The 26,409-nt window shown below is 48.5% G+C and overlaps 1 protein-coding gene across 2 annotated transcripts in view; it reads left to right on the forward strand.

The window, feature by feature from the left end:
* cntfr (ciliary neurotrophic factor receptor) overlaps positions 1 to 26,409 on the forward strand; it is a 108,447-nt gene that overhangs the window by 19,105 nt on the left and 62,933 nt on the right. For both annotated transcript variants that reach the window (XM_072714307.1, XM_023808665.2), the window contains exon 2: positions 24,888 to 24,969. In XM_072714307.1, the coding sequence (XP_072570408.1) occupies positions 24,888 to 24,969 (82 nt within the window). The remainder of the gene's footprint in view (positions 1 to 24,887; positions 24,970 to 26,409) is intronic.

Below are 26,409 nucleotides of genomic sequence, written 5' to 3' on the forward strand. Positions count from 1 at the left end.
CCTGGAGTCTGGGCTGCATACCACGCAGTGCCGGTCCATTGCAGTGCGTGCCTCATATTACGATCACGTTCGTGTTCACTTATGATCGTGTTCTTGACAATTCCCAAGGAGCGGGAATGTGAAATGACTATGAAGGGGCCTTAATGAATATCCAATCAAGAACAATTTCTTTTGATGAATACAAACCACTTAAAATGTGTAATTAATCAGAGACTTGTCAGAGCGAGCACCAATATGCCCCATGTTCCTGTAAGCCGGTGTAGGTTGGTAATGCCATATAGGCTGATTAGGTGAACATTGTTCTTACAAGTAAGACACTTCATTATATGCTTAATGCAAAACAAAATCCTCTTTTATCTTAAGCATTGTTCTATCTTTCCAGCATGGGGCACAAAAAAGCCACTAATTATGCAAATCAGACTGCCCCGAGTTTCCTGTGCGCTCATAAGAATGGCACGCATGTAGTCTAAGCCACCTGGTTCATTAACGTTGCGTGTGACGTGTCACATGTGTGTCGGCTCCTGGTTTGCGCGTGTTCTGGCGAACTTTGAGCTTATTACTTTCCCGAGGGAACCTTCAGCTTTCTGTGACAGTTGAGCCGTTGCCCAGGTTCTAGAGGAATCGCATTCTCTATAACATTCCGTGGTCTGCTTTCTCGTAATCCGGAGCCCCAGAGGTCTGGTGCCTTAATAAATTACTTTTCCAAGTTACCCGGACACATGAAAGGAGGTATCCGGGTGACATTAAGGAGTCTTTTTATTTCCCAGGCTGAGCTGGCTGCTTTTCCCCTCCTCACGCTGCTCTCTGGAGACAGAGACTAATTTGTTCAGAAACCCCCATCGATAAGGTCAGAGACTTGGGGTGGCACTGGGACAGTGTGTAAACCTCTATTCCAGGTAGCCTTCCGAGGCATAGAGCCATACCAGCTGGGGCCCGGTGACCTGCCTCCTCGTTTCCTGATGATCATGGTGTTTGAAGCTCCCGCTGTCCACCCAATGGAAAACATTGTCCACAGAGGAACCTGAGAAATCACAGGCAGAGCCAGCACCTTAAGGAAAGTAGACACAGATCTATAAAGACTAATCTCCGTGATATTAATCTGTCAGAAAGGCTTAGGAGGTGTACAATGCCGGCAGATACACGGTCAGTGGAGCTGTGCGTTCACTCAGTCCCTTCATTTTGCCTCCTGTATTGGAGCTGGCTTGTCTTTATAGGATGGCACATCTGGATGTATCTCCGCATGCTGATGGACTTCCGCTTCTCCTTTATTCCCACCTTGCCCCTTACTTGGCTCCAGTCAACACAATGTTTATCATCAGCTCTCCAATCCTGTAGCAGGCAGGCTTGGGCAGATAGGATCTTCCTGCAGTTTTGTCAGCTGTATCATTAACTGCTTGGTGGTCCTGCAAAATGGTTTGGGGTGTGTGTGTGTGTGTGTGTGTGTGCGCGAGCGTGTCTGTGTGTGTGTGTGTGCACGCCTCTGTGTTTGTGTTGTGACCATGTGGGTGGGTGGGTTTGTAAAGAGTGTGACCCAAGTCGCCATTGACAACAATTGCTTTGAGCTGAAAACCATTAAAACCTTGATGGCGTTGGGTTCCATCATCGCCATGGCCGCAGTGCCCTGGGCATGGGATGATTAATATACACCATGCCCTTCATTCCCACGGCCTACTTGACAACAGTATAGCCTGCAACAAAACATACATTTTCTGGTGCAAGTTTCCAGGCTGTTTCATTCAATTGTGGTGCTGTCTCCAGGGTTAACAAGCATATTTATTTTGTATAAATTGATCCTGTCATAATTTCACTGGGAAAATTTGCAGGAGGCTTTTGTGAGGATATTTTTGAATTATGAGTAATTGCATCGATGCAGTGCTGAAATCTGGGGACAGACCGTGGAGCCGGGTGTGTTAATTGTGCTGGTTGTGCACAGCGCAGAAGGTGGGAGGAGTTTTCTGTGTGTGGTTTCCTGCTTTAATGCAGCCCGTTAGCGGCGGCCTTGCAAACAGGAGCTCACCTTTTGGTTTTATCTGTGTACCATGAAGGAAAAAAAGCATCTGTAACACACTGTGATCTGCAGTCAGCCTGTCACTTTGGTTAGTTTTTGTGGATATGAAATCACAAATGCAATACAGCTTAAGTTTTCCCTGAATTTGAAACCCAATTCCTTGAAGACATGAAATAGGTTTTACATCCCTTCCGAATGGATTTTAATTTGTGTTGAGTTCGGCCCTTCCTTCGAGTGAACTGTAAACACCGGTATATTTCATCACATGATCTCTTGGGTCTCAGGAACTTCAGGTCCATTGTATGCTTGACCTAGACCAGTTATTTCACTAGTATTATTTATCTGTGCCCATCGTTTGCCTGTGCTTAATGACTAAGTGGAATAGTGAAAATGAAAGGCTATAAACTAAAATTGGCTTTTTCCTTTAAATAGTCATGGGATACCCTCATTGTTGGGGAAGAGCATGAGCATAGCACCTCCTCATTGTGACGCGTGTGAGGCAAAGTGTCTGTTTACATTCCCCGATTCCCATCGAGTAATCAATTACGGAGGCAGGCAGCCTGCGAGTCCAGATGGCGAATGCTTGGCTTGAGTTTTCACTGCTGTCCCCCGGCCACAGAACACATGTTGAAGAATTCCTTCCGGCTGCCAAGCCTCTCGCCGTCCACCGGTCCACCCCCAGTGCAGAACTACTTTCCCAGCATGCTTGGCATGACATCACTTCCTGGCAAGCGGCCCCACGTGCTGGGCTTAGCCCCGGGGGTCGTTCTAAATGATATCCCATTCCTAGAGGAAGCATAGGAGCGGAGATCTGCTGCTAAAGGGAGCTCGCGTCAGACTTCCTGTCTCTCTTCCTGTCCTGGCCGTCACTAGCTGTTAGCCCGGAAATCACAGTCCTCATTTCATCCCTCTGCATTTGCCTGTAATGAGGACGCTGGAGGCAAATTCATCAGCTTCCAGGTCTGAAGGGAGCCGCACCTCCCTGCTATCGATCTGTCTAATAGCCTTAGCAGACAGTGCTGCCCCTCCCTGGACTGGCTAAGCCCCGTGCACCTGCCATGCATTTGCAGTGCTCAGCTCACTGCGCTCAGCCAACTGACTCCCTGCACTCCAGTATTCTGAAACCAACCTTGCTTTCCTCTATTTTTCTTTTTTTAAGGAATGTGTATTTTTTTATTTTTTATGTTTTCCTTCCTGAAAGTTGAGCTTTGTTGAAAACGGTAAATCAATTAGTGACAAATTGCAGCGGATTTGGAGGAAATAAATCTACAATTATTTAATAATTTAATAATGGCCTACTGTGTCCGCCTTGCCGCTATCTTGATGCCGTAATGGGAGCAGATGGGCATCACACGGCCTTTCAGCTTGTGTAGGGCTTGGTGTTGAGTTTGCGCGTGTCATAGTCTGAGATTCTGTGTTTTGCTCAAGCACTGAAGGGCCTGTATGTCTTTTTGGGTTTGTGTGTGTGGCTTCTTAGGGTGACTGTGCGTTCAGGTTATACCAAGAACCTAGATCTTGGTCATCCTCACTATTTGCATCTTCCAGCCTTGACCACTTGGAGAGAAATTTCACTACACATTTGACGATTGTTACGGTTCTGCTGCAGTTGTATCGTGGACATCCTTGTCTTTAGAACCCTCCGAACAGCAGGGACTGGGTAGCATGGTCACGGTCCTCGCTTGCCCGGTGAGGTCACCCTGGCCCTGAGTGGTCGCCTCGCCCTGAGGCTTAACAATGGCTAATCTCTGCTCTCGATCACTGCAGCGGTCCCCTAATTAACTACAACCAGCCAGTCTCCTGACCTGGACAGCAGGCTGGGCTCCATTTGCTGGCGTTAAGCAGGAGCTCGGCAAGGATGCATGGAGTGGCAAAGGAAGACATCTGCCAGTCACATGTGTGCCAGGGGCACCTCCAGGCCTTTGCTCAAGGGGGGCTCACAGGTGGGTGGGCGGTGAAAATGACATGGAAATAGTAAAGAATGAGCCCCCCCTTTCCAGACACATACACACAGACATCCAAAATTAATCACCTTTCTATCGCCCCCCCCCCCCCTCTCTCTCTTTTGTTGGGGTCGTCGTGACTTGCCAGAACAAGGAGAGAGACATGCCTGTGTTTTCCTCTGTATCTGAGGGATACAGAAGAATCCTTGTAATGCATGCCTCTTGTATTTCTGATTTTGGATGCAGCTGCCTCCGTTGCCTCGCATTACCCGCTGGGCCTCTGCGAGCTGGGGGAGGGGCACTGGCTGCATCAGACTGCTCGTCTCCAGTGAGCCGCCAGCCTCGGTTTCCTCCGCGTCACTCGCATATGTATGTGCTTTCAGGCTCCTTTACGCTGTTTGTCTCTGTGGACCCACCATGTCACCACGGTCATTTCTGATTCAACTTTTTCCCTGCTGTTGCTGGGATGTACGTTTCCTGACGGACAGAGGCCTTGTTAGCAGAGATTACAGTATACTCCCCCTGGCCATCGTGTAGCCGGCACCATCAGACCAGAAGACTGACAACCAGCGGTCCTGCCGTGATGTGTGTGTGTGTGGGGGGGGGGGGGGGGCGGAGTCAGAAACAAGCTTCCACACGGAGCTCTGATTCATCATCAGTCAGGAGGGGCCGCAGGTGATCGTCATTCCCTCAGCGATGGACATGTTAACTCTGGGGGAGGAAATGAAGAGGGATGAAGTCTATAGGCGCCCATATGCAATAGCTGCCATGCAATCAGGAGATTATATATAGGTATATATAACTTTAACGTATCTTGGGACGTAAGCCAAAATTCCGGTACTGGTAAATGATGTGTTGAATCCGGAAGAAATGGGCAGGGATAAAGATCTGAGTGACATGGTGGTGGTCATAATGCTTTGGATCTTCAGTTGTTTCTATGTATGTGTATATTATAAACATACTGTTTATAAAATCTGGTATATAATCCAGTGTATGTGGTTAGGTACTCTGTGTATATCGTACGGTTTATAATCCAGTGTACATGGTTAGGTTCTCTGTGTATATCATATGGTATATAATATAGTGTATGTGGTTAGGTTCTCTGTGTATATCATATGGTATATAATATAGTGTACGTGGTTCGGTTCTCTGTATATCTCATATGGTTTACAATCCAGTGTACGTGGTTAGGTTCTCTGTGAAAATCCTATGGTATATAATATAGTGTACGTGGTTAGGTTTTCTGTGTATCTCATATGGTTTATAATCCAGTGTACGTGGTTAGGTTCTCTGTGTATCTCATATGGTTTATAATCCAGTGTACGTGGTTCGGTTCTCTGTGGATATCATGTGGTATATAATCTGGTATACAACTGAAAGGAAACTGTTGTGTGGACATATTCCTCTCACAGAGGGTGTGATAATTGCGGATCAGGAGCCCTAACAAGCTGTCTGTTGTTTCCCAGTCTTCTGAAATGCAGCAGATCTTTTCCCTCACCCACCTGAAGGGTTACTTCAGTGTTCAGTTAATTTTGGAGCTCTACTCTGGCAGAATGGACGTCTCGCTCGACTCGATGAATTTAACTTTCACTTTAATTAGATTGGCCGGAATGCTTCTCGCCGGGCTCCTTCCCCTAATCCCCAAAGTTATTGTTCCATGCTGCTGGACCTGGCTGAGGTTAGCAGGCTGCTCGCTTCTTAAATTAATGAAATTCCCCCATCTTCTAATCCCTGTCTTCTCCCGTCGCTTTGTTGCATAAATCTATTTAATGCCCTGCGTTTCACTTTAAGGCGGCTTTCCGTTCGGCCGGAGAGGTTCAGAACCTTGACATGCTATAAATCTCACAGTCAAACACTCCAGTTTCACACGATGAGGGGTGAGGCGGGGGGGGGGGGTCTCAATGACGGGTGACCTCTCTTGCCAGCATCATTCGGACACCCTCTGTCACTTCAGATCTGCTCAGTCAAACCCCCCCCCCCAATTCTGGACGACAGTCCTGTATGAGTCTTAGAATTGGTTAGTTTTCAAGATCAACCATGTGACCGCCACACACACACACGTGTGCACACATATAAGCACACCACCGTCTCCCCCAAGGTCTGTTTCATGACCAAATGGAACGTGCTGATGTCCAATCTATTTCCTATCTATGGGGGGGGGGGGGGATAGCTTCCTTCATGGGAAGCAACACACTCAAGTCTTAAAAAAGCTTCTTGTGTAACAATTGAGGAATTAGACAAAGGAACATGGTCCCCAACAAGCACAGAAGATGAGGTTCCCCCCCCCCCTCCGGTTCCTGAGGCACATTCCTCATGTGTGGGTTCAGCATGACGTGAGTTTTTCTTGTTCATTAGCATCTCCCGGCTGAAAACTATTTATGGTTTAATTTATTGAAAAATAAAAGGAAAGTTGCTTTTATTAAAAAAAACAAAAAAAAAACAAAAAAAACCCCACACACAACATGGAACGCAGAGAAACCCAAATAGCAGACACCCGGACCCACAGACACATAAAGTCAAATTCTTATTTCATGCAGCATATTTCCTTGTGGCGGGATCGAGCTCCTGGTTTCAGAGAGCGCTCCTATGAATACGGTCGGGCTGTGAAAGCGATAGACTGTCACACATCTGGCGCCGAGGGAGTGAGGGACCCGTCCCATTCCAAAATGCAGTGCCGTTCCATTGTAATCCCTTTAAAATCCTTATCCATAAAATCCCATCTCGCCAGACCGCAGGGCTGCGTCGCATCGTGTAACCGCGTGGAATAAAGTGTAGTATTGTGCTCTTAATCCACTCCCGCCTCCCTCGTCTTACCAAATGTGGTGATTCTCCCTCCTCTGTGCTCGTTTTTGAATAAAAAAAAAAAAAATCACGTTCTCAAACATTTTTTCATTAGTATAGGTACCTCGGTAACATGACAAGCTTTGATACTTAGAGTTATTGAAGTATGATAGTGAAAATAATTGCAATAAGAACCAGCATGGTACTATGATCTTTGGTGTCTGAATGCTCAACCTGAAATTTTTATAGATTTAAATCTGACACGTATTTTTAAGGATCAGGGACAATGGTTTGACCTTGTAGCTGTAAATCTGGTTTGCTAATTGTTGCCAAGGTCACAACTCCCACATTCCAAGTGGGATCTTCCCTGACCAGACTTAGTCTGAAATTTAATCGCCGGTTTGACTCACCCGTATCTCTGTTTTACAACCCCTGAGCTGATTATGATTCTAAAGTCACCTCGGGCACAGAGATTATAATTCGTGTCTGACATGTGGATTATTTCTAAAAGCCCCTGTGCTGTTGAACCTTCATTTTGTTGGTCTTATCTCACTGTCCCTTCACTCACCGTGCATTTTGGATTTTTCAACCCATCCCCCAATGGCAGGTGAATCACTGCAGGTAACTTCATTGTATGATGAGGACAAATGAGTGTGGGTCCCTCAAGACCCTGGAGTAGCTTCTCCTAAACCTTCTGAGGAGCAGAATGGTCCAGGGTTGGCCAGCACAGATGGTTCCTGTGAGCCGTCGACAGTGTTTGTACACTGAGTGAGTGATTCCCCTATTTGTGCTCCAGCTCTGATATTGTTCCTTTGTGACGCTCCGTGTGCACTCGAGCGAGCTCTGTTGGCTGTAAACATTTTTAACAAGGCTCATAATCCAGCTAGGATGTTTACACAAGCAGTGTTTTGTCAAAGCTCTGTGACGTCAGTTGGGTTAACTTGAGTCCACCATGGACGATCGTTTGTTCGAATCTCGCATTTCCGCAATGCTCCATTTGACCCCGATTGTGTCGATGGGGGACGGTGGGGGGGCTGGAAAAACGCACTCAAAATGCAGTTTCTACTGTTCTGCGCATAAGCGATTATTTTCTCTCCATTTCACAATGGATCGCACGGCAGCCTGCTGGTCCCTAGTGCCCGCCGCCTTAGGTAAAACTCAGTACGCTGATGTAACTGGAGCCTCGGGCTGGAGTGACTCTGAAGGGCATCTCTGAATGCTTCAGCACCACTCCCTCGTAATTCCCTCTGTCCTCACCCGCTCTGTCTCGTCGATTTCTACCTCGGCCCACTGGGAGCTCTGATTGGCCAGCTGTCCACAGCACAGTAAGTAAGTTTCCGGATTTGCAGTCCTTTAAAACTGGCCTCTCCAGGCTCTGTTACTGTCAGGTCTGTTGGACATTGCCTTTAATTAAGGTTTCAGCAATAGATCCAAGGTGTGTAACAGTAAATCGTACTGTCTGGGGTTTCTTCACGGGTTAAGTAAGAAAAATGGGTTATCGACGGAGCTAGACGCCATCAGCTACGTTTGCTTGTGGATTTTTTTTATGGTGACCTTGGAGTTGGTCTTTGGCTTCCGCTGTCAACAAAATGGTCAAAGGATGTTCAACCCCTGCTGAACAGGTGCAGATATGGCAAAGAGACTTATAGCTTGAGGGTCATGCAGGCAGAGGCTGCTCACCCCACGAGATTCGGTCCTGAGCACCGGATGCTGCCATGTATTCCCGGCGTCGTCCTGACCACTTCCGCGGAGCAGATCGGGCGAGGATTCCATGGTTCAGCGGCTCATCACAGCCCGTTACCACTGGAATGAGTCCACCTGCACAAGGTGCCTTGTGTAACAATTTGCACCCTGTGCTGCTTGCATAATGCGAGCCCCCGCTTTGAAGCACGCACTGCACGGCAAGCTGCAGCCACACCGCACTTCCAGGCCGCATATTCACTGCCTCGTCAACTCTCAGCTCAGTCACTGGAGTCTGAAGTCTCGAATGGCTTCCTGACAGCTGTCAATCAGTTGGGGTCTCGATACTGCCACACCCAGCAGTCTTGATAGGCTAAGACAGGTGATGGGTGGGGTTACCATATATCAATGTCTTAGTTTGTCCATATGGGAGTGATTAAGTAACCAACAGGAAGTAGGTTGAAGCAGTTGGTGATTGACACAATCCTACCCACCAGGACTTGGAGCCATGCTACATGACAGTAGGGCTAACAGTGGCCTATTGCACAAAGTCAGATGAGGGGAATCTCTCGTTTTGGCCACTTGTCTCGGGTTTTTAGTTATCGGCTTAGCGATAGCCTATCTGCTATCTCGGACTAATTACAGAAGATGCCGATGGGAGGCGGAGAACTGGGGAGGCTTCGTAAATGGATCTTTTCCTGCAGCCTTCCTGACCTTCCCTCTCTCTCGGGCCAGCTCAAACGACCCTGGCTTTAAATGGGATCCCGGTTACTGCAAGTCGAGCAGGGATGGGATCGATGTGGTTTCATCTGCCGGGCCGACTAATGTGGAGCACAGCGATATTCCTCAGCCTGACGACGTCCGACAGAAACGCCCCAGGTGTCCGTCGGACTAACAGTGTTGGGAAGGAGCGTTTTCATTCCCACGCACAGACACTTTCCTTCTGTATTGTACGGGCCCTGCCAGTGACTGCAAGTTTAATGTCGGTATTGATTTCTTACGCCACCCCTTAAAACATCTAAAAGATGTTTCTTGTGTGAGAATATGCTTTGAATGCCTGACGGTGGTACCAACACACACACACACACACACACAAACACAGACACACACTAGGGTTGTTAGCTTAAGTCAGCTGGCTGGCGTGAGATTTTCAATTCAAGTCTGCGCACTCATTTCCATGCATGTAAGAATTTTATTACCTTATAAATAGTCTGCAGGGTTTGCAAACTACCCCAGCGGTTTTGATGAAGCTAATTTTAGGTTTTTAATGAAATAATATAGATTTGCCATAAGACTCCTTGCGTGAGTGTGAGAGTCTGAAAGCGTGAGCGTCACGCCAGATGTGTGAGAGCTGGCAGCCGTAACACACACAAACACACAGACATTTGTATGACACATAACAGTAACGTGGTGACAGAGAGCTCAGTGTCAGCAGTCCCAAATTAACCCTCGAACCTGCAACCCTCCGGGTCCATCTTAGGACACTGCACTCCACAGGATGACATACCTGAAGGACAGGGACTGGGTGCCTCTCTGGTCCACCTCAGGCCTCTCTGCACCCAAATGGAGCTCTTTCAAGCTCCTTCAGGTGTAAAGAGCATGTGCAGATGTCCTTGGACCATGAGCCTCTCTTTAAGTCCAACTTCTGTGGGTTTTTTTTAGACAGAGCGATCGATGGCTCGCCGGAGCCCCAGTCGTATGGACTTACAGGCCGCAGGCCGTCTCCGTGACAAGGTGTAAGGAATCGCAGTCGCTGACGTTTCACATACCGCGAAGTCGATTGATGCGCGGAGCGAGCAGAGCTGGAAATAAAGCCCTTAACAGCCCCCATTAGCTCCCCATTAGCAGCCAAGGGGCCTCGGCTGATTCTTGCACAGGGGGGGGGGGGCGGGTTAGCTCGCGCTCGACTCGCTCGTCGCAGTGATTTTGCTGAGGGAAACTAAAATAACCCGGGCCAGGTAGAGTAACTTGTTAGGAAACCCTTTCGGCTAAACGATTATTTAATATCAGACAGCCCCCGGCATCTGATTCTGGCTCAACTTGGCAGCAACGGTTAAAAATACATCCGTCAAAAACGTCAACGCACTGTTACTGCCTTTGCTAACAGTAAATCCCTCTGAAAGGGCTTGCTGTGTGAAGTTTATCTGGATTTATCGGTGGGTGTGGAAGTCAGCTGAATATTTTATGCAACAGCTAGTGGAATCCACATTTTCTGCGGTTTTTAATTGGGGTTTGTGTCTAAGTAAAAATGACCTTCATTGTAATTATATAATTTCCTAATAGAGGTCCCAGGCTGTTTACTACTGAATATTTGAGAAGATATAAATCTACTTCAAGGATATTTAAAAATGTGAAATAGTTGGCATTGGTCATAATCATTGTGCGTGTCTTTTTTTCCGGCTGCAAATGAATTTGGTTTTGTTTAATCTACCTTTGTGTGATTGATGTTTTCATAATGACCTGACAGAATTGCTTAACGTACTCTACTCTCATGTTTTGTATTAGATAGGAAAAAATATGATCAGGTTATGATATCCCACAGACGGTGAGCGGATCCATTAAGATCAGCAGTGAAAGCAGATGCTCGCATGATCCGATTTTCCATGGTAGGGAAAATTAGGGCACAAAAACGCACATTATAGGTTTATCCGTTCAAAATGAAGACGGGGAGCTTTCAGCTGGGACGTGTGCTGTGAATAGGGCTGCCGCTAGAAGAGGGAAGCGGAAAACATACAGAGACGACGTTCCCCTAACGCTTGTGAGCCCAGCTTCTCAGGATAACTGCCTGATGTAAAGACACCCTGCGCTGTCTTGATGCTAGCATGGCCAACCAGTTACCCCCTCCGTGAAGGTTTCATTTGACCTCGTCAAATCGCCATTGTATTTCTTTGTGCTCATGGAATTCAGTATTTATAACAGTCTGGGTAAATAAAACATCAACACTTGTAAACAAAATTACAGACACTCCCTCCATTCCCCACATTCCACATTTTTATTTAATTATATTTCCTCTTTGAATAAACTAGCAGTCTGTACCTCAAAACAAGGCGCTTGCAAGTAGAAACCAATATGCCGTTTTATTTTACCAAAGCACTGTTGCATCAATTTAGTAAAACAAGATGCACCAAATGTATACTCAGGAGGCCAATTGTAATAATGCTGGAAATTAAAAAACAACATATTTAGTGTAACGGTGGGTTTTGTCAGCTCTCAGCAGTATCAGCAGTGCTACAGAGAACATTCCGATGGGCAATTTGTTACCAGCGGCAAGAGTTTGGTTTCAGAGCAAAGAGTACCTCAGAAACACTGCGAATATGAATAGTTCAAAAAGAATTGTGAAGGGCTGTGTTTTTAGCCCAGAAAGGGACATCGAGTGCAGTAGCTCCTTGGCTTCTGTATAGATTTTCTGAAGTAACATTTTGGCAGTTGCGTTCAGGTGTGCTAGATCTTACCTGTAATTGTACAAGAGCGATGCGTCTGTCCATCATGGGTACACTCTCGTCGCGAGCCTGCTGTGAGTTCCATAGCTTTCAGCTTTTGTGTGGATCACAGGGCCCGGTTCCCCGTGTCCTCAGAGCTGACCGAGAGCCCGCATATGGTGACAATGATGGCAGCGGATAATGCATTAACACTCTGGGCTGGCGAGGAAAGGGGCCAAAGGACAGTTTTACATGCAGGAACTAATCATTTGAAGTCATTAAGTGATTTTAAGGACTTCTGAAAATGCTCAGCTTGTCATAGGAAAAAAAATGCAATGCCATTCCCCAGCGTAATGTGCATACTGACCTTAAAACTCATTAACGGTGAGCATTAACTGTGCCTTAATTTAGAGGCATCTGAGGGGAAAGAGAAAACATGCTGCATATGAAAATTAATGTGCAAGAAATTACACCGAGAAATGGCTAACATCTCAATAACGTGAAGACATATCCAAAGTTACTATAGTAGGATGGGTAATGAAGTAAATTATCTAGTAATTCTATATATATATTAGGAAGTTACACCATATTTACTCAGACAACATGCCAGGGGCTGTAAGTAGTGTGTGTGTGTAGTGTATGTGTAAGAGCACAGGGATATCTGAGTACATGTGATAGTAACGTACACCTACCCCTGAGTGTCATTCGCTAACAAGCTTTTGGGCGGCAGGGATCACGCTACACAATTAGCAGGCATGTACAATACACATGGGTATTCAACGACTTAACAGTTAAACTGTGCTGCATGGCAGGTTGGCATTAAAGAGAGTATCATCCGGTGCCCATGGAGACGTGTCTGGACAGGGCTGTTACGGGAAATGAGGGATTCGAGGGTCTTCCAACACCATTCGCTATAGCCAGTGGTGGAATGTCGCTGGAGGTGAGGGGGTTACTGGGCGCCCCTGCATTTGGGAGCTGGGGAAGAAATTCATTATGAAGATGATCCTCAGTTTCTTTAGCTCCTATCCCCACATATTAAGGGACTGTAAGGACAGCTGTAATAGCTCTGCAATAATTAGACCTTCTCTGCCTCTTAATGCTGCCTGACTATTTGTGCGGAAGGTGATTTATTCTCCTCATTGTCTGAACACGACTCTGTATGAAGTCATACTTCTTAATTATGTCGATTACCTCGTTGCACTACCAGGCAATTAGAAGAACAGGATGGACAGCAAGGAAATTATACAACTGCTTTATCAAAAAAGTTTCTCTGAAAGTGAACTGATGGTTGTAGACATGAACCTCCGTACGGTGACCGAGGACAATGGGGGGGGGGGGGGGATTGGGTTAGCATGTTTGTGCTGTTTTAGGTACCAGTCATGGCTGATGGGTGGATGTTTTGGGTAGATGTGCAGGTCCTGGGATCAGTTTTTAACAGCAATGTAAGAATCTGGCTGCAATATGAGCAGCACCTTACAGGACGGCTGCTACTTGATTCACCGATGACTTTTTTTTTTTTTCTTTTTTATAATATATCTGCATTCCTGCATTCGGCTTTCATGTGAGGTGGGGATCAGACACAGACCCAGCGAGGACAGGCCCCACTCCAACATGGCCGCTCTAAACTCCTCATCTCCCTGTCAGGCTTGCATGCATCAGGCAGGCGTCAGAATGCAGGGACTGAAAATAAGAGGCTCAGCACCGCTTTGATAGCGGCGGGCAGAGACGGATCGATAATCCCGTTTGGAGACCTTGGGGGGGGGGGGGGGGGTGGGGGGTGATGGTAAATAATGACTGTGCTGTTTGAACACTAAATGGGGGGGGACTGGGGAAGACCACCCAGTCTGCAGCTTGTCAGTCCTGAGGTGGGGGCGCGGCCCGGCAGGTGGGGAAATGTGGGCGGGACTCAGATTTTGAGATGCAGCCTCAACGGGCCCATGTGGGTGTGGCTCAGTGGTGAACTTAACGAGTCTGTGGTCGGTGTCCGAAACGTCACCAGTTTGATTCAACGGAGGATCCTGCTGTTCAGCACTTAACCTGTGATGATCCAGCTTTGGAGGCACGCAGCAGGAAATGGATGTCAACAGGCGTTAAAAAAAGACAATGATGAGAGATATTACTCAATGTTGAATAAGAGCATCGATTGAAAGAATAATCTATAAAATGTAGCTAGTATGTTTCCATCCGCAGTAGTGCCTCCCCAGAGCTCTGCAGGAGTGATCACAGCATCCCCCTGAAAGTGGGAGAGGGCAGCTCAACCTTAGTTATTTTGACCTTTGACCTCTCTGGTTTGAGGCTTGGAAAATCTGAACTATGGGGGTGGAACCCTGATGGGGAGAGGGGTGGCGACATCTGCCACAGGATATTAATTATCCAAAATTCATTGCTCACTGCAATGTGCAGTTTGCAAAAGGGAAGGGATTTAGCAAAATACCCCAGAGCTGATGGCTATCAGGAAGGTTGGATTTGGTTGACTGGTGTCCTGCTCACCACCATGCATCTGTGTCTGGGTCTCTTTCATGTGTTTCACCTTCTGAAGAGCCCCCTGAAGGCAGGTCTCATTTAACTTCACTTGCGTCTCATGATGATGATGATGATGGCGACAATGATGACAGCGATGATGTTGATAGCTGCACCTGTCATCATGTGCGTAGAGACGGCTAATACGCCATCTCTCTAATTAGTAATTAAAATGGCAGCTTTGCGAGCCAGTGGACCAGGCCCGACTTCTCAGAGGACGCAGAACCACAGCCAGCACTGACCTAGCTCTGCTTCCTGATTATTTGCGGCTCATGCTGCTGATACAAACACATCATGAGCCGAATTATCAAACGGCCTCAGATCTGAGCCTCAAAGAAGACATAGGCAAGTGGAGCACACAGTCTGCTACGTGGTGTCACCAGGGGGAGGGGCCTTTCGGTAAGAGTCCCGGCGTATCAGCGAGACCTTTCCTGTCAGCCCTGTCTCTCTCCCTCATTATCTCCCTTCCTTTATCAAACGGCTCCCTTCCACCTTGTTTGACGCTGCTGCTGAATTAGATTGAGTCCAACTGGCCGTGCACTGGGTTTGATGGAATATTTCCCCCCCGCGGATGACACGGCCCTCCCCCCCGCCTGGCGCGTGTAATCTAGGAGTCGGCGGGAGCCGGCTGGCCCGGCCTGCCATAATGGATTGCCTGGCTAATAAGCACCGAAAAGGCCGGGAACTTGGGAATAGAATCCTAATGACTGTGTCAGGCGCATGATGAGAGACGTTCTGGGGATGCAGGAGGTGTCGAGGTGGGGGGGGGGACAGACGAAGGAGGGAGCTGGGTGTTGCACCAGACTGCTTATGACTGTGATGTTGTCCATCACACACCTAAGGGCCACTGGCCACTGCGCCCTCTGCCTGTGCAGTGTGTCACGGACACGTGGAGCGCCCTCTGCCTGTGCAGTGTGTCACGGACACGTGGAGCGCCCTCTGCCTGTGCAGTGTGTCACGGACACGTGGAGCGCCCACCTTAGGGCAGCGCCCTTTACATCGTCCACTTTCTTCTCCGGGTGTGGAAAGGGTTAATCCCACGACTGGCCCATGGCTGCTTGTGCCCCGCCCCTTCCCTTCCCACGAGGCCATGGGCTACGCTGCCGGGCCCGGTGCCGGCTCTGTGTGACAGCTGTCCGCCCAGGGGCCATGCAGGAAAATATGATTACATTACTGGCCATAGATCACATTGGGAGTTAACGTCAGCCAACAGAGCCAAGCTGTCTGCAGAAAGGCTCTGTGTCGTGTGCGTGCATGTGTGATATGTCTGCATATGTTTGTGTCTGTGTGTATTTGTGTGTTCATATTCTAACGCTTCCCTGGCGCTGTACAAAATAAGTGCCTGGAAGATGAATGGTTGTACGGATGGATATGCTTATGTATATATATGTTAGGGTAGCTCTCTAGGTAAGTAGTGTTTCACACAGAAACATGCACATGCTGCATCACAACTGGCTGTGAAGCTCAGGATTCAACATGGATCAGTGCAGGAGCACCCAGGACGGGCTGCCTTCATTAGATACAAAAGCCATGCTGTTCCCCTAATTGGATTTAGCTGCTCTGCCTCACAAGCCGCACAGAATTCAGCCCTGTTTCTGTTTTTGGGTCGGCCACTGCTTATCACCAACAGCGACAAGGAAAGTCATCTGATGATCGATTTTGTCACTCTGTCTCTGTAACATTGCCTTTTGCCCCCAGAAGGACAGACAGGTCAAACAGAACGTACTGTTCCTGACACGCTAACAGGCTAATCAGAACAGACATGCAGCTACGGATAAGCTAACGGCCAGATCATAACAGACATGTGGCTATGGATAAGCTAACAAGGCTGATCATAATTGACATGTAGCTACAGATAAGCTAACAGGCTGATGATTATAGACAGGTAGCTACAGACATGCTAGCAGACTGACCATAGCAGACATGTAGCTACGGATAAGCTAACGGGCTGATCATAACAGACATGTTGCCATGGATATGCTAATGATGAAATCTTGTCAGACTGTCTAAGCAACTTGGCAGACAGGCTAACACACGCCAGTGGGTAGGTGCAGCTGGTCTGTGAAAGTCTGTTTTTGGATCTAACAGTGAATGAATCAGAATTTACTAGCAGTGGAGGGAGCTTTTGTTCAGTTTGGACTAATTCTGTTTTTATTCTTCTCTGAGAGAGAGTGAGTTGAGGCCATAGGTGGGGAGATGTACTGGGATCTACACTATTTTCCCATGTGTCCAGTCTCCTTGCCTTGTTGTGTAGTCCGTTTGATGAGCTACTTAACCAGTCTTATTTCAAAAACTAACTTTCAGAAAGACATACTTACACTGCATTTCCAAGTATTGCGCTGTGCTGAAAATACCACATGTTGAAATGTTTACCTATTCCTGCGAGGAGGTTCTCGGTGGGTAAACAAGCTGGGCGCCGGGCTGGCTGACGTGCGGAGCATCTCACGCCCGTGCCGGACGGGGGAGGCGCGTGTGAAACCGCCCGTGTGTACGGGGACCAGCTTAAAACATCGTGCTGACATAGGAAGTGTGCAGTTTACACACAGCCGCTCGCCACAGATGAAACGTGGTGATGAAGTGGGGGGGGGGGGAGACAAGCTTTACGGGAGGTGTCCGCCAGCCTCATAAGGAACTCTCAGTGAATGAGCTCCTGAGGTTTTACCCTGGACCTTCTCACAACAGACTCCTCACACACTAAGAGAGTCCGACCGGGGTGAAGAGAAGCTCGGCCGCAGCCTGGGTGGGCTGTGTAGGTGGAACCGGGTCACGGCAGGTAAGGACCATGTATGGTTGCTCTGTGAAGGCCGCTGGGAGCAAAGTACACATGTTTGTGAACTTTACACCCCCCCACCCCCTCCTCAGTACCTCACTGAGAGCCTGTGGTTCCGCTTTTTTTGGACCATAAGCAAATATTGGGAGTTTGGTGTCGTGGTCAGTGTAGGAGTACTCACTGACGGTCTGAAAGCCTTCTGTGCAGGATAGGGGCATGAGCCACGATGTGTGTGAGTGTGTGACTGTGAGCACAGGATAGGGGCATGAGCCACGGTGTGTGTGAGTGTGTGACTGTGAGCACAGGATAGGGGCATGAGCCACGGTGTGTGTGAGTGTGTGACTGTGAGCACAGGATAGGGGCATGAGCCACAGTGTGTGTGAGTGTGTGACTGTGAGCACAGGATAGGGGCATGAGCCACGGTGTGTGTGAGTGTGTGACTGTGAGCACAGGATAGGGGCATGAGCCACGGTGTGTGTGAGTGTGTGACTGTGAGCACAGGATAGGGGCATGAGCCACGGTGTGTGTGAGTGTGTGACTGTGAGCACAGGATAGGGGCATGAGCCACGGTGTGTGTGAGTGTGTGACTGTGAGCACAGGATAGGGGCATGAGCCACGGTGTGTGTGAGTGTGTGACTGTGAGCACAGGATAGGGGCACGAGCCACGGTGTGTGTGAGTGTGTGACTGTGAGCACAGGATAGGGGCACGAGCCACGGTGTGTGTGAGTGTGTGACTGTGAGCACAGGATAGGGGCATGAGCCACGGTGTGTGTGAGTGTGTGACTGTGAGCACAGGATAGGGGCATGAGCCACGGTGTGTGTGAGTGTGTGACTGTGAGCACAGGATAGGGGCATGAGCCACGGTGTGTGTGAGTGTGTGACTGTGAGCACAGGATAGGGGCATGAGCCACGGTGTGTGTGAGTGTGTGACTGTGAGCACAGGATAGGGGCATGAGCCACGGTGTGTGTGAGTGTGTGACTGTGAGCACAGGATAGGGGCATGAGCCACGGTGTGTGTGAGTGTGTGACTGTGAGCACAGGATAGGGGCATGAGCCACGGTGTGTGTGAGTGTGTGACTGTGAGCACAGGATAGGGGCACGAGCCACGGTGTGTGTGAGTGTGTGACTGTGAGCACAGGATAGGGGCATGAGCCACGGTGTGTGTGAGTGTGTGACTGTGAGCACAGGTGTATAAGTGTGTGTCTGTGTGTGTCCCCATAATGTGATTAGAAATTTATTTTGAGCTTTTGGTCTCCACATGAGGAAAATCAATTTCATAAACTCTGTGACTGCAATCAAATAACTAAAAATGCCAAAGTTCTTGTGTTTTGTTTGGTTACTTATAAGTAAGATTAGGACAGGACAGGGTAGGGGTATGGTTGTCGTGATTAGAATTAAGATCCTTCACATAGAATTAAATGGAAGGTCTCCATTTAGATAGGTACGCCAGCATTTGTGTGCGTGTGTGGATAAAAACCTGTATTTTAGACATTGCGGGGACCATTTTTCAGGTCCCCACAAAGATCTGTGAATGCAATCAAAAAACCAATAATGCCAAAAGTCATGTATTTTGTTTGGTTACTGATGGTTAAGGTTAGGGCTGGGTAGGGGTTAAGGTCGTCATGTTGGGATTAAAGTTTTCCCCATAGAAATGAATGGATAGTCCCCACCAAGATACTATTACAAACATGTATGCGTGTGCGCTTGTGTCAGTGTGCGTGCGGGGAGAACAGAGTTTCTCTGGGCTCTCGCTGGTCGCTGAAGGTCAGGGCTTTATGAAGCAGCCCCATATTCCCTCAGTTTCTAGTTCATAAACTTGATCAATGTGCCGTATTGACGAGACGGATCAGTGCTCAGGTATGAAGCCTTAACCGTCTGTCTTTGAAGGACAGCTGCTGCTGTGAGTCCCGGTTCAGTGTTCTTTGCGGGCGGCCCCGTGCAGCAGTGTCACACCGGAAGCCCGTCCTCCATGTGGCCCTCCCCTCCCCTGCAGAAACACCTTCCCTGCTCATTGCTCCATCTCCAGATGAATAAAACGGTGTATTTAAGGCACACGGATCAGCCAGACAGGCCAGCCTAGTAGCAATCACCCTCTACTTTACAGTCTCCAAATGCCATTTTCGGAGGTTTTCTCGCTGCCGTCTGGAAGCAGGTGGCAGGTGGGAAACGTTTCAGGTCATTCGAGAAATTGGACAAGCCTGCAGTTAACATTCCTGCCTTTTGGATGAAGGAGCGGAAAGCGTGTGGCAGCTCTGAAAGCATCCCGGTGCCCTCTCACCTGGCGGAGACCCTGCCTATTCTCAGCCAGGAGGACGCTGGCGTTCCTTCAAATCCCTGTCAATAAACGAAACAGACTGTCTGGGCCGCTGAGTGGCCGGCCTGCACGTGACGAAGGGACCCATTTAGTAACACAGGAATAGATTCACTGTTTTTTAACCCATGTTAGCGATTAGCTTCTCAATGTGCCACAGCAGCACGCAGTTCAGCCGTGTGTTTCATAGCTGTGTGTCGGCCCGCTTCCGTCCCCGAAGCCCCCCGGGGCTTTGATTCGCTCGTAATGTTGCCGTTTGGGATTGTGGGGTGGGGGTGGGGGGGTGTTTCAGTTCCATCCAGAGGAGGAGGCTCCCTCCTTGGAGGCACACAAATGTCACACGCGTCCATCCCCTTACAACCGTGATTGATGGTGTGGTGAGGAATTAGTTAGGGGGACTGAGCCATGTGTGGCCACTGGGTTTTGCTGGAAACCAGTTAAGGAGGGGAATGCAGGCCTTGGTCATCCTCTGGAATTTTTTTTTTTTAAAAGACACAAATTGCATCTGCCCCATTTATCTGTCATTCACACATGCATATGAAAGTGTGTGTGTGTGTGTCTGAGTTTAGTGAATGTTGACTCCAAATCTCCAAACCAACAGAATAATCAACAAGCAGAATTTGGGTCTTGACATTATTGGCGGTAGGGGAGCGCTCTCTCCTACACATTATGCAGTATTGCATCAAACCCTCGCGATTCTTTATGCTTTTAAAATATTCATGCTGTTTATCTTCATGTTTCATATTTGGTGGTCATTCAAGCTGTTTGTTTGACTGTCAAAAATGTCCATGGACCATCATTGACCAGCAGCATCCTCTGGATATCAAAGAGCTAAAAGCTCATATAGACTCTCTCTCTCTCTCTCTCTCTCTCTCTCTCTCTATATATATATATATATATATATATATATATATATATATATATATATATATATATACACACACACACACACACATACATACACACGCATAACATTTTGATACGCTATTTTGAAACGAAAAACTGGATCGAAGGATCGTGTTGGGCCTCATCGGGTTGAAAAGTACCTTTCTCTCTGCTCACTATCCTATCCCCAGGTACATCCAAGGGGTGGGGTGGGGTGGGGGGGGGGGTTTAGGGGGCTGCACAAAGACTTCTGAGGAATTTATCATCAAAGACAGACCCAGCATGACTAATGGGAGGAAACATCGATACAGGGGTGTGCTTCACAACTCGCTCCAAGCAGGTGGGCCTCTAGGGGTCAGCTCGGGGGTCTTTGTGATTAGAAACGATGCGTGTCTTTGCGGGCGGCCCCTGTGAGCGTCATGCTGACGTCACGATGGCCTTACGTAACGCGCCGCTCTGCCCGGCTGTGCGGTGACCCTCACAGTAAGTCAGCGAGCATTCACAGAACTACGTGTGGGATACTTCTCTTGAAAATGCAAATTGCGTCTGGGCTCCGCATTCGAGGGGAAAATCGTTTGAGGCCACAATGAGACAGCTTTATTTTTCAATTAACCGGCAAGCTAAATGCATCAGAACGTCCAGAATCAATAAAGAAATAAGAGGGAAAGCAAGCAATGAATGAATTTTGGGTGATATTATGACACAGCGGCTCATTGTCGCTAGAGGAGGCCTCTGTGAATGATTCGCGCTGTGCCAGTCACTTCCCATCGGGAGGCCGGACAGTCGAGCTCAAAGCCAGGGCTGGGAATATGATTTTAATTTCACCCTTGTCAGTCTGTTTCATTCCTGCCGCTCTGTGTAAATGGAAAGCGTCAGTCAGGCTCTCTGCGGACACAGCCTGATGTTGTTTTGAAACTTATTATAACGCTCAAATTACTGTGGCTCCTTCCCATTCTTGCTATCTGACTTTTATTATCTATAATTATTTAGACATTTGTGGATCAGGGCAGCTAGTATAACTGCACTATTTAATGAGTTGGTATGAGACTCCATCGATGGCTCTGCAGTCACGGACTGAGCTACAATCACGCGAGTCTTTGACAAATAAGCAGATATTTTAATATCTATGTATCTCCAGCTCTATCCATTTATTTCTACTCATACGTTCAATGTGCTGAGAACTGAAGATTGATACTGCCACATTAACAAAAGATCTTGCACGCACACATACAGACACGGACACATGCACACACACACATATATATATCTGATACATATATGTATCTGAAGATACATTTTCTGATCTCAAAATTTTGTTCACTTGAAAGCAAATCCTTTGTCAAATCTGCAGTGTTGTAATTATTTGTGTCTGATTTCCGTCTCTGTCTCATTTCTAAGTGTGTGTGTATATATACTGTATATGTGTGATATATATGTGTGTGTGCGTTTATATATATATACTGTATATGTGTAATTTGTGTGTGTATATATACTGTATATGTGTGTGTGTATATATGTATACTGTATATGTGTAATATGTGTGTGTGTGTATTCTGTATATGTGTGATATATATGTGTGTGTGCGTGTATCAGTTTTCTGTCATGTCTCTGTGTATTATCAGTGCCTGTTTGAAACTTTTCTGAAGACCTGCTCTGTTTCCATTTAATTGGGTCCTTGCTCATCGCATCAAAGCGACTCAAGGATGCAGGGCAGCCTTTTGGCCGGTTAGCTGCCCCTTTTTGAGTGGCAGAGAATAGTAACGGTGGCCATTTTGACCTCGTGTGAAGTTACCCCCCATTTGCTTCAGAGAGGAGTGCCTTTTGCCCCCAGCCTCATAGTGAGGGCTGAGTATGTCCCATCCTCACATGCTGGCTGGCCCCTGTGGCATCATCGGTCTTCCTGGACGTCTTCCTGGACGTTCCACAGAAAACACATGTCGGGGGGTGGCTGGGGGGGGGGGGGGTTGAGTCCATTTTCTGATTGCAGTATGTTAAGAACTAAGAATGCCATGGTCTCTCGGAGGGGTGTAGTTTAATGATTAATCTGCAGAGAAAAATCGTTTTAGAGCAGATTAAAGGCGGCTTCTGGGGTGCCGTGTAGATGGGGGTGTCATCGACTTCCCGATTATTTGCTCTCCTACAGATGTGGGCTGGGAGAAACCAGGAGCTCAGTGTCTGACTGAGACAAGCTGGGGGCCGAGGCATTAACCTGGCTGGCCTGTGGGCGGAAGAGCTGAAGCTGGCTTCTTGTCAAGTGCAGGCCTGGGGAGATCCGGAACGCAGCTAACGCGGACCGACCCGCGGGAAAATGGCGTTAGCGGGCCGCGGAGAGAAATCCCTGAAGGAGCAGCAGGAGGATTGTGCGTGTGGGTGAAGTGCTTAGAAAGGACGGCAGTGCGGGGAAACAAAGGCGGAGCCTCCAGTGAGGCCCGGCGGCCGCCGCTGTCCTGAGAGGGGGCTGAGGCGGACAAACAGCTGCCCGTGAGAGTCCCGGCCGCGGCGGGGAGGGCCATGTTTATCCTGGGCTTTGAGGCCCGGAGCTCGTCTCGCCCAGTTGCGTCCCACTGTTCCCAGGCAGGGCAGGAGACAAAGGCGTCAAGCTAACATGGGACCCATGAAATTTTAATCCCCGTTCTTGGCAGCGGTGAATTGATTTTCAGGAGGATACAACAATTAGGGTAATTCCACGTCAAATCAGGCTGATCGCGATTTATTCACATTCAGATTTCCCTCAGATGCCGCACATAGAAAGAAACTTTTTAGGAATTAACTTGAAATGTCTTTTTGAAGCGCTTTGTGTTGGTGTGATGAGGCAGCCCCTGCTGTGACCGGCGCTCCTTCATTCTCCTCTCCTGTCGTCCTGAAGTGAAGAGCGCCGTCTTTCCAGTGAAACGTGTTTTTCTGGGGCTTAAAAGAATAGGATGTAAATTACTAGGTGGCTTTGAAGTGCTTGTTAAGAGAACACAGAGTTGGTGGGGGGGGCGGCTGCGGACCATGGACCATGGCTCTTTTATCAAATTTCTCGGGGTGGGGGAAAATGAAACGAGAAGAGAAGAGCGGCTTGAGAACGGCAGGCCGTAAAACGCATAAACGCCGACGGCACGGCTCTCCACCCCAGCAGCCCTTTTAACAGCGTCCTCCCATAAACATCCGTGGCCCCTGGGCTGAGGCATCAAGCACCCAGCTGGGACGCTGGGGGCCGTCCTCCTCTGTTGGGCTCTTTTAGTGACCCGCTTTAATTTGCCGGCATCGATCACGCTGCTGTTCCAATTCCGCACCTCTCAGCTGCTGATATCCTCGTCGCCTTTTGGGTTCAACCCCCGTGATCATCCCGGTGATTTTCTCCAAACAGCCGGTTTCTCCTTGGATGTCGCCCCCCCCCCCCCCTCTCCATGCAGTTATTGTTCATATCTTAGCACATCAGATCCGGATGTAATCAACCCTCCTGTGTGGTCTGTCCAGCACGCTGGATCAGTGTCGCATACCAGTCTGTACTGTCTTTCTGACGGTCTGTAAGGAAGCAGGTCATTTACACAAGTATTTCTATTTCTGTATCTTATATGGCCATTAGTTCAGCCAAAACCATACCTGTAATCATATTTGGTTCTGCTGGAGAATGTTATAATGGTATTGTGTAGTTAGATGTGAGGCATTTTAATGAAGCAGAATCCTGGTATAAGCTCAGTGTCATGAATATTAACACGCTGTTATCAATGGCCTTCAGACAAACTCATTATTTTAGACGCCATATTAGCCCTTTAAGGAATAATTGCAGGAAAACTGCATTATTATGAATCAAAGGATTTGTTAAAACTGTAGGGTTCCTTTGTATTTGCTGCCATTGTGTCGTGAGAATCAGAAGTGTTTTCCATCTCGATTTTTATTTTTGTTGCAAAATGAATTCTGTACTTCAGAGTTCAAAGCAAATGCATCAAGCAGAACAAACAGCAAAACACAGGCAGGCGCAAAGCGGGCAACCTCACAACCCGGATGGGTCTCCACTGGCTTAGCTGCTGGACCGTCAGAGTAATCATGCTATCGCTGCCTGTTAAATATCTCAGCCAGGGTCTCGGGTCTCTTTCTTTCCAAATAAACAGAGGAAGCGCATTGATGCTGATGTGTTTTTATTCACATGACAGCGTCGAAGCCGTGATGCTGCAGGCTGTATCAGTGATGTAAGAGTGTTGAATGGGGGCGCCTCACCCTTCGCCCTGCGTGTTGCGATGTCGTGCTCTGGGCTGCCCGCCCCTAATGGGTTCCTGCGTGCTGCACGTCCTTCCTCTGACTCTCTGGCAGTGGGTCTGATGTTTAAATGAACATATCGGGCAGCTGGTGACGCCCGTTCCTGTGCCAGCTTGACTCTTTACGGCCGAGTCTGCGACCGGCACCCTGTCATTCCGGTCCGCTCGCCTCCTCACACTCACTCTCTCGCTGCGATTGCACATCATGTTGCAACCCCCCCCCCCCCCCCTGCACACAGCCGGGTAATGTGAGCGGGGTGGGGTGGGCAGTCACTGGGGGGCTGTCCCTGCAGCTTGCTGACCCCCACCTCTGTCTCTGTGTCCCTCCACAGATGGCAAACGCAGTGACGTCGCTCTGCTGTGTGGTGCTGGCCGCCGTGGTCGTCGTCTTTGCGCAGAAACGAAGTCTGCAAGGTAAGCCCGCCGCCCCCACTGCTCTGTCACTGTAACCCCCCCTCACCCATCCATTACAGTCCCCCTGGGCTTTATCCACCAGTTACCTGACCAGCCGCCTGGTGTCGCATTACCGACCACACTGACAGGGTTAGGGGTCAGGTGGTGATAATGACCTAAGAGATGTGGGTGGGGCTGGAGCGGGGAGGGGGGGGAGGGCAGGGCACCAAGGACGTGAGTCTGAAGGACAGCGCTCTGCCAGTGGGGGGCCGGCACTTCCACATGGCCGTCGTGTGACAGCGGGTAGTGAGTGGCAGGAAGGGGACTCGTGTGACTTTGGCAAATAGCAGTGAAAGCTATGAAGGAAGTAGAGCTGCTGAGCCAGCGTGCCGCTGGGGCGATAATATGCAGCCCCCAGGAGGCGCTCTGCGCTTCACCCCCAGCGGCGGAGACGGCCCATCCTGTCAGCAGTGCTTCACCACAGGAATTTCCCATAGATGTTTCTGGAAAGGCTGCTGCAAAATGAATGGCAAATAGGGATGTGGGCCCAGAGCTGAAATAGCAGAAATATGAAACGTCTCTAAAGCAAGATCTCACTGCAACCCTCACCAGGAGGCGTGGCCTGGAGATGGATGGATGGAAAATATACACTCCAATGTGCACAATGTGATTTTTCATATTGCATCATCATCGGTACTTTTCATGTTATTCTTCTTGCTATTGGTTATGTCATGTCGTTTACATTGTGACCTGTGACTGCAGGGCTGGGGGTTCAATTCTCTCTCTATGTTCTCTACGTGCTCTTCCCGTGCTGCTAGACTTCCTACAGCTACACCGGTTTGCCTTCTACGGTCCAAAACCGTGCATTTTGATTGATTGTCTCGCCCACGGTGAATGGCCTGCCGTGTGTGATTGTGAGTGTGTCCTGCGATGATGGACTGCCGGCCCGTCCAGGCTGCTCCCTGCCATGTGCCCGGTGCGTGCTGGGATTGGCTGGCCATGTGCCCAGTGCGTGCTGGGATTGGCTGGGGGCTCACCGCAGCCCTGCCTCCGATAAGCTGTTATGGGAGACGGATGGATGCGGTGTTGCTGTTTGCCAGGGAGTTTAGCCTGAAGAATCCCTGCTTCACGTCTGAGTGGCTGCTGTGTGGCTGTTTCCGGAGCCTCTCCTGACTGAAGCTGAAGGAAACGTGTCCTTTTATCGTCTGAGAGGCTCTTAAAGGAAGCAGGGAAAGCACTCTGTGCTCTGAAGGGCTGTAAGCGGTGATTTTTAAAATAATTATGCCACTGTTTTCTTCACACATACTTATGGACTGGGGTCCAAAGTGGTATGTAATTGTCTTCAAAAATGGTTACATCTTGAAATTACATCCATACCACGGAACACTGGTTTTGGTAACAAGTTTAATTTAAAAAGTAAATTTAAAAAAATGAGTCTTTATGGTTTAACTCATTGTAATT

The sequence above is a fragment of the Paramormyrops kingsleyae genome, chromosome 7 (assembly GCF_048594095.1).
Source record: "Paramormyrops kingsleyae isolate MSU_618 chromosome 7, PKINGS_0.4, whole genome shotgun sequence".
In the NCBI taxonomy this organism is placed as follows: domain Eukaryota; kingdom Metazoa; phylum Chordata; class Actinopteri; order Osteoglossiformes; family Mormyridae; genus Paramormyrops; species Paramormyrops kingsleyae.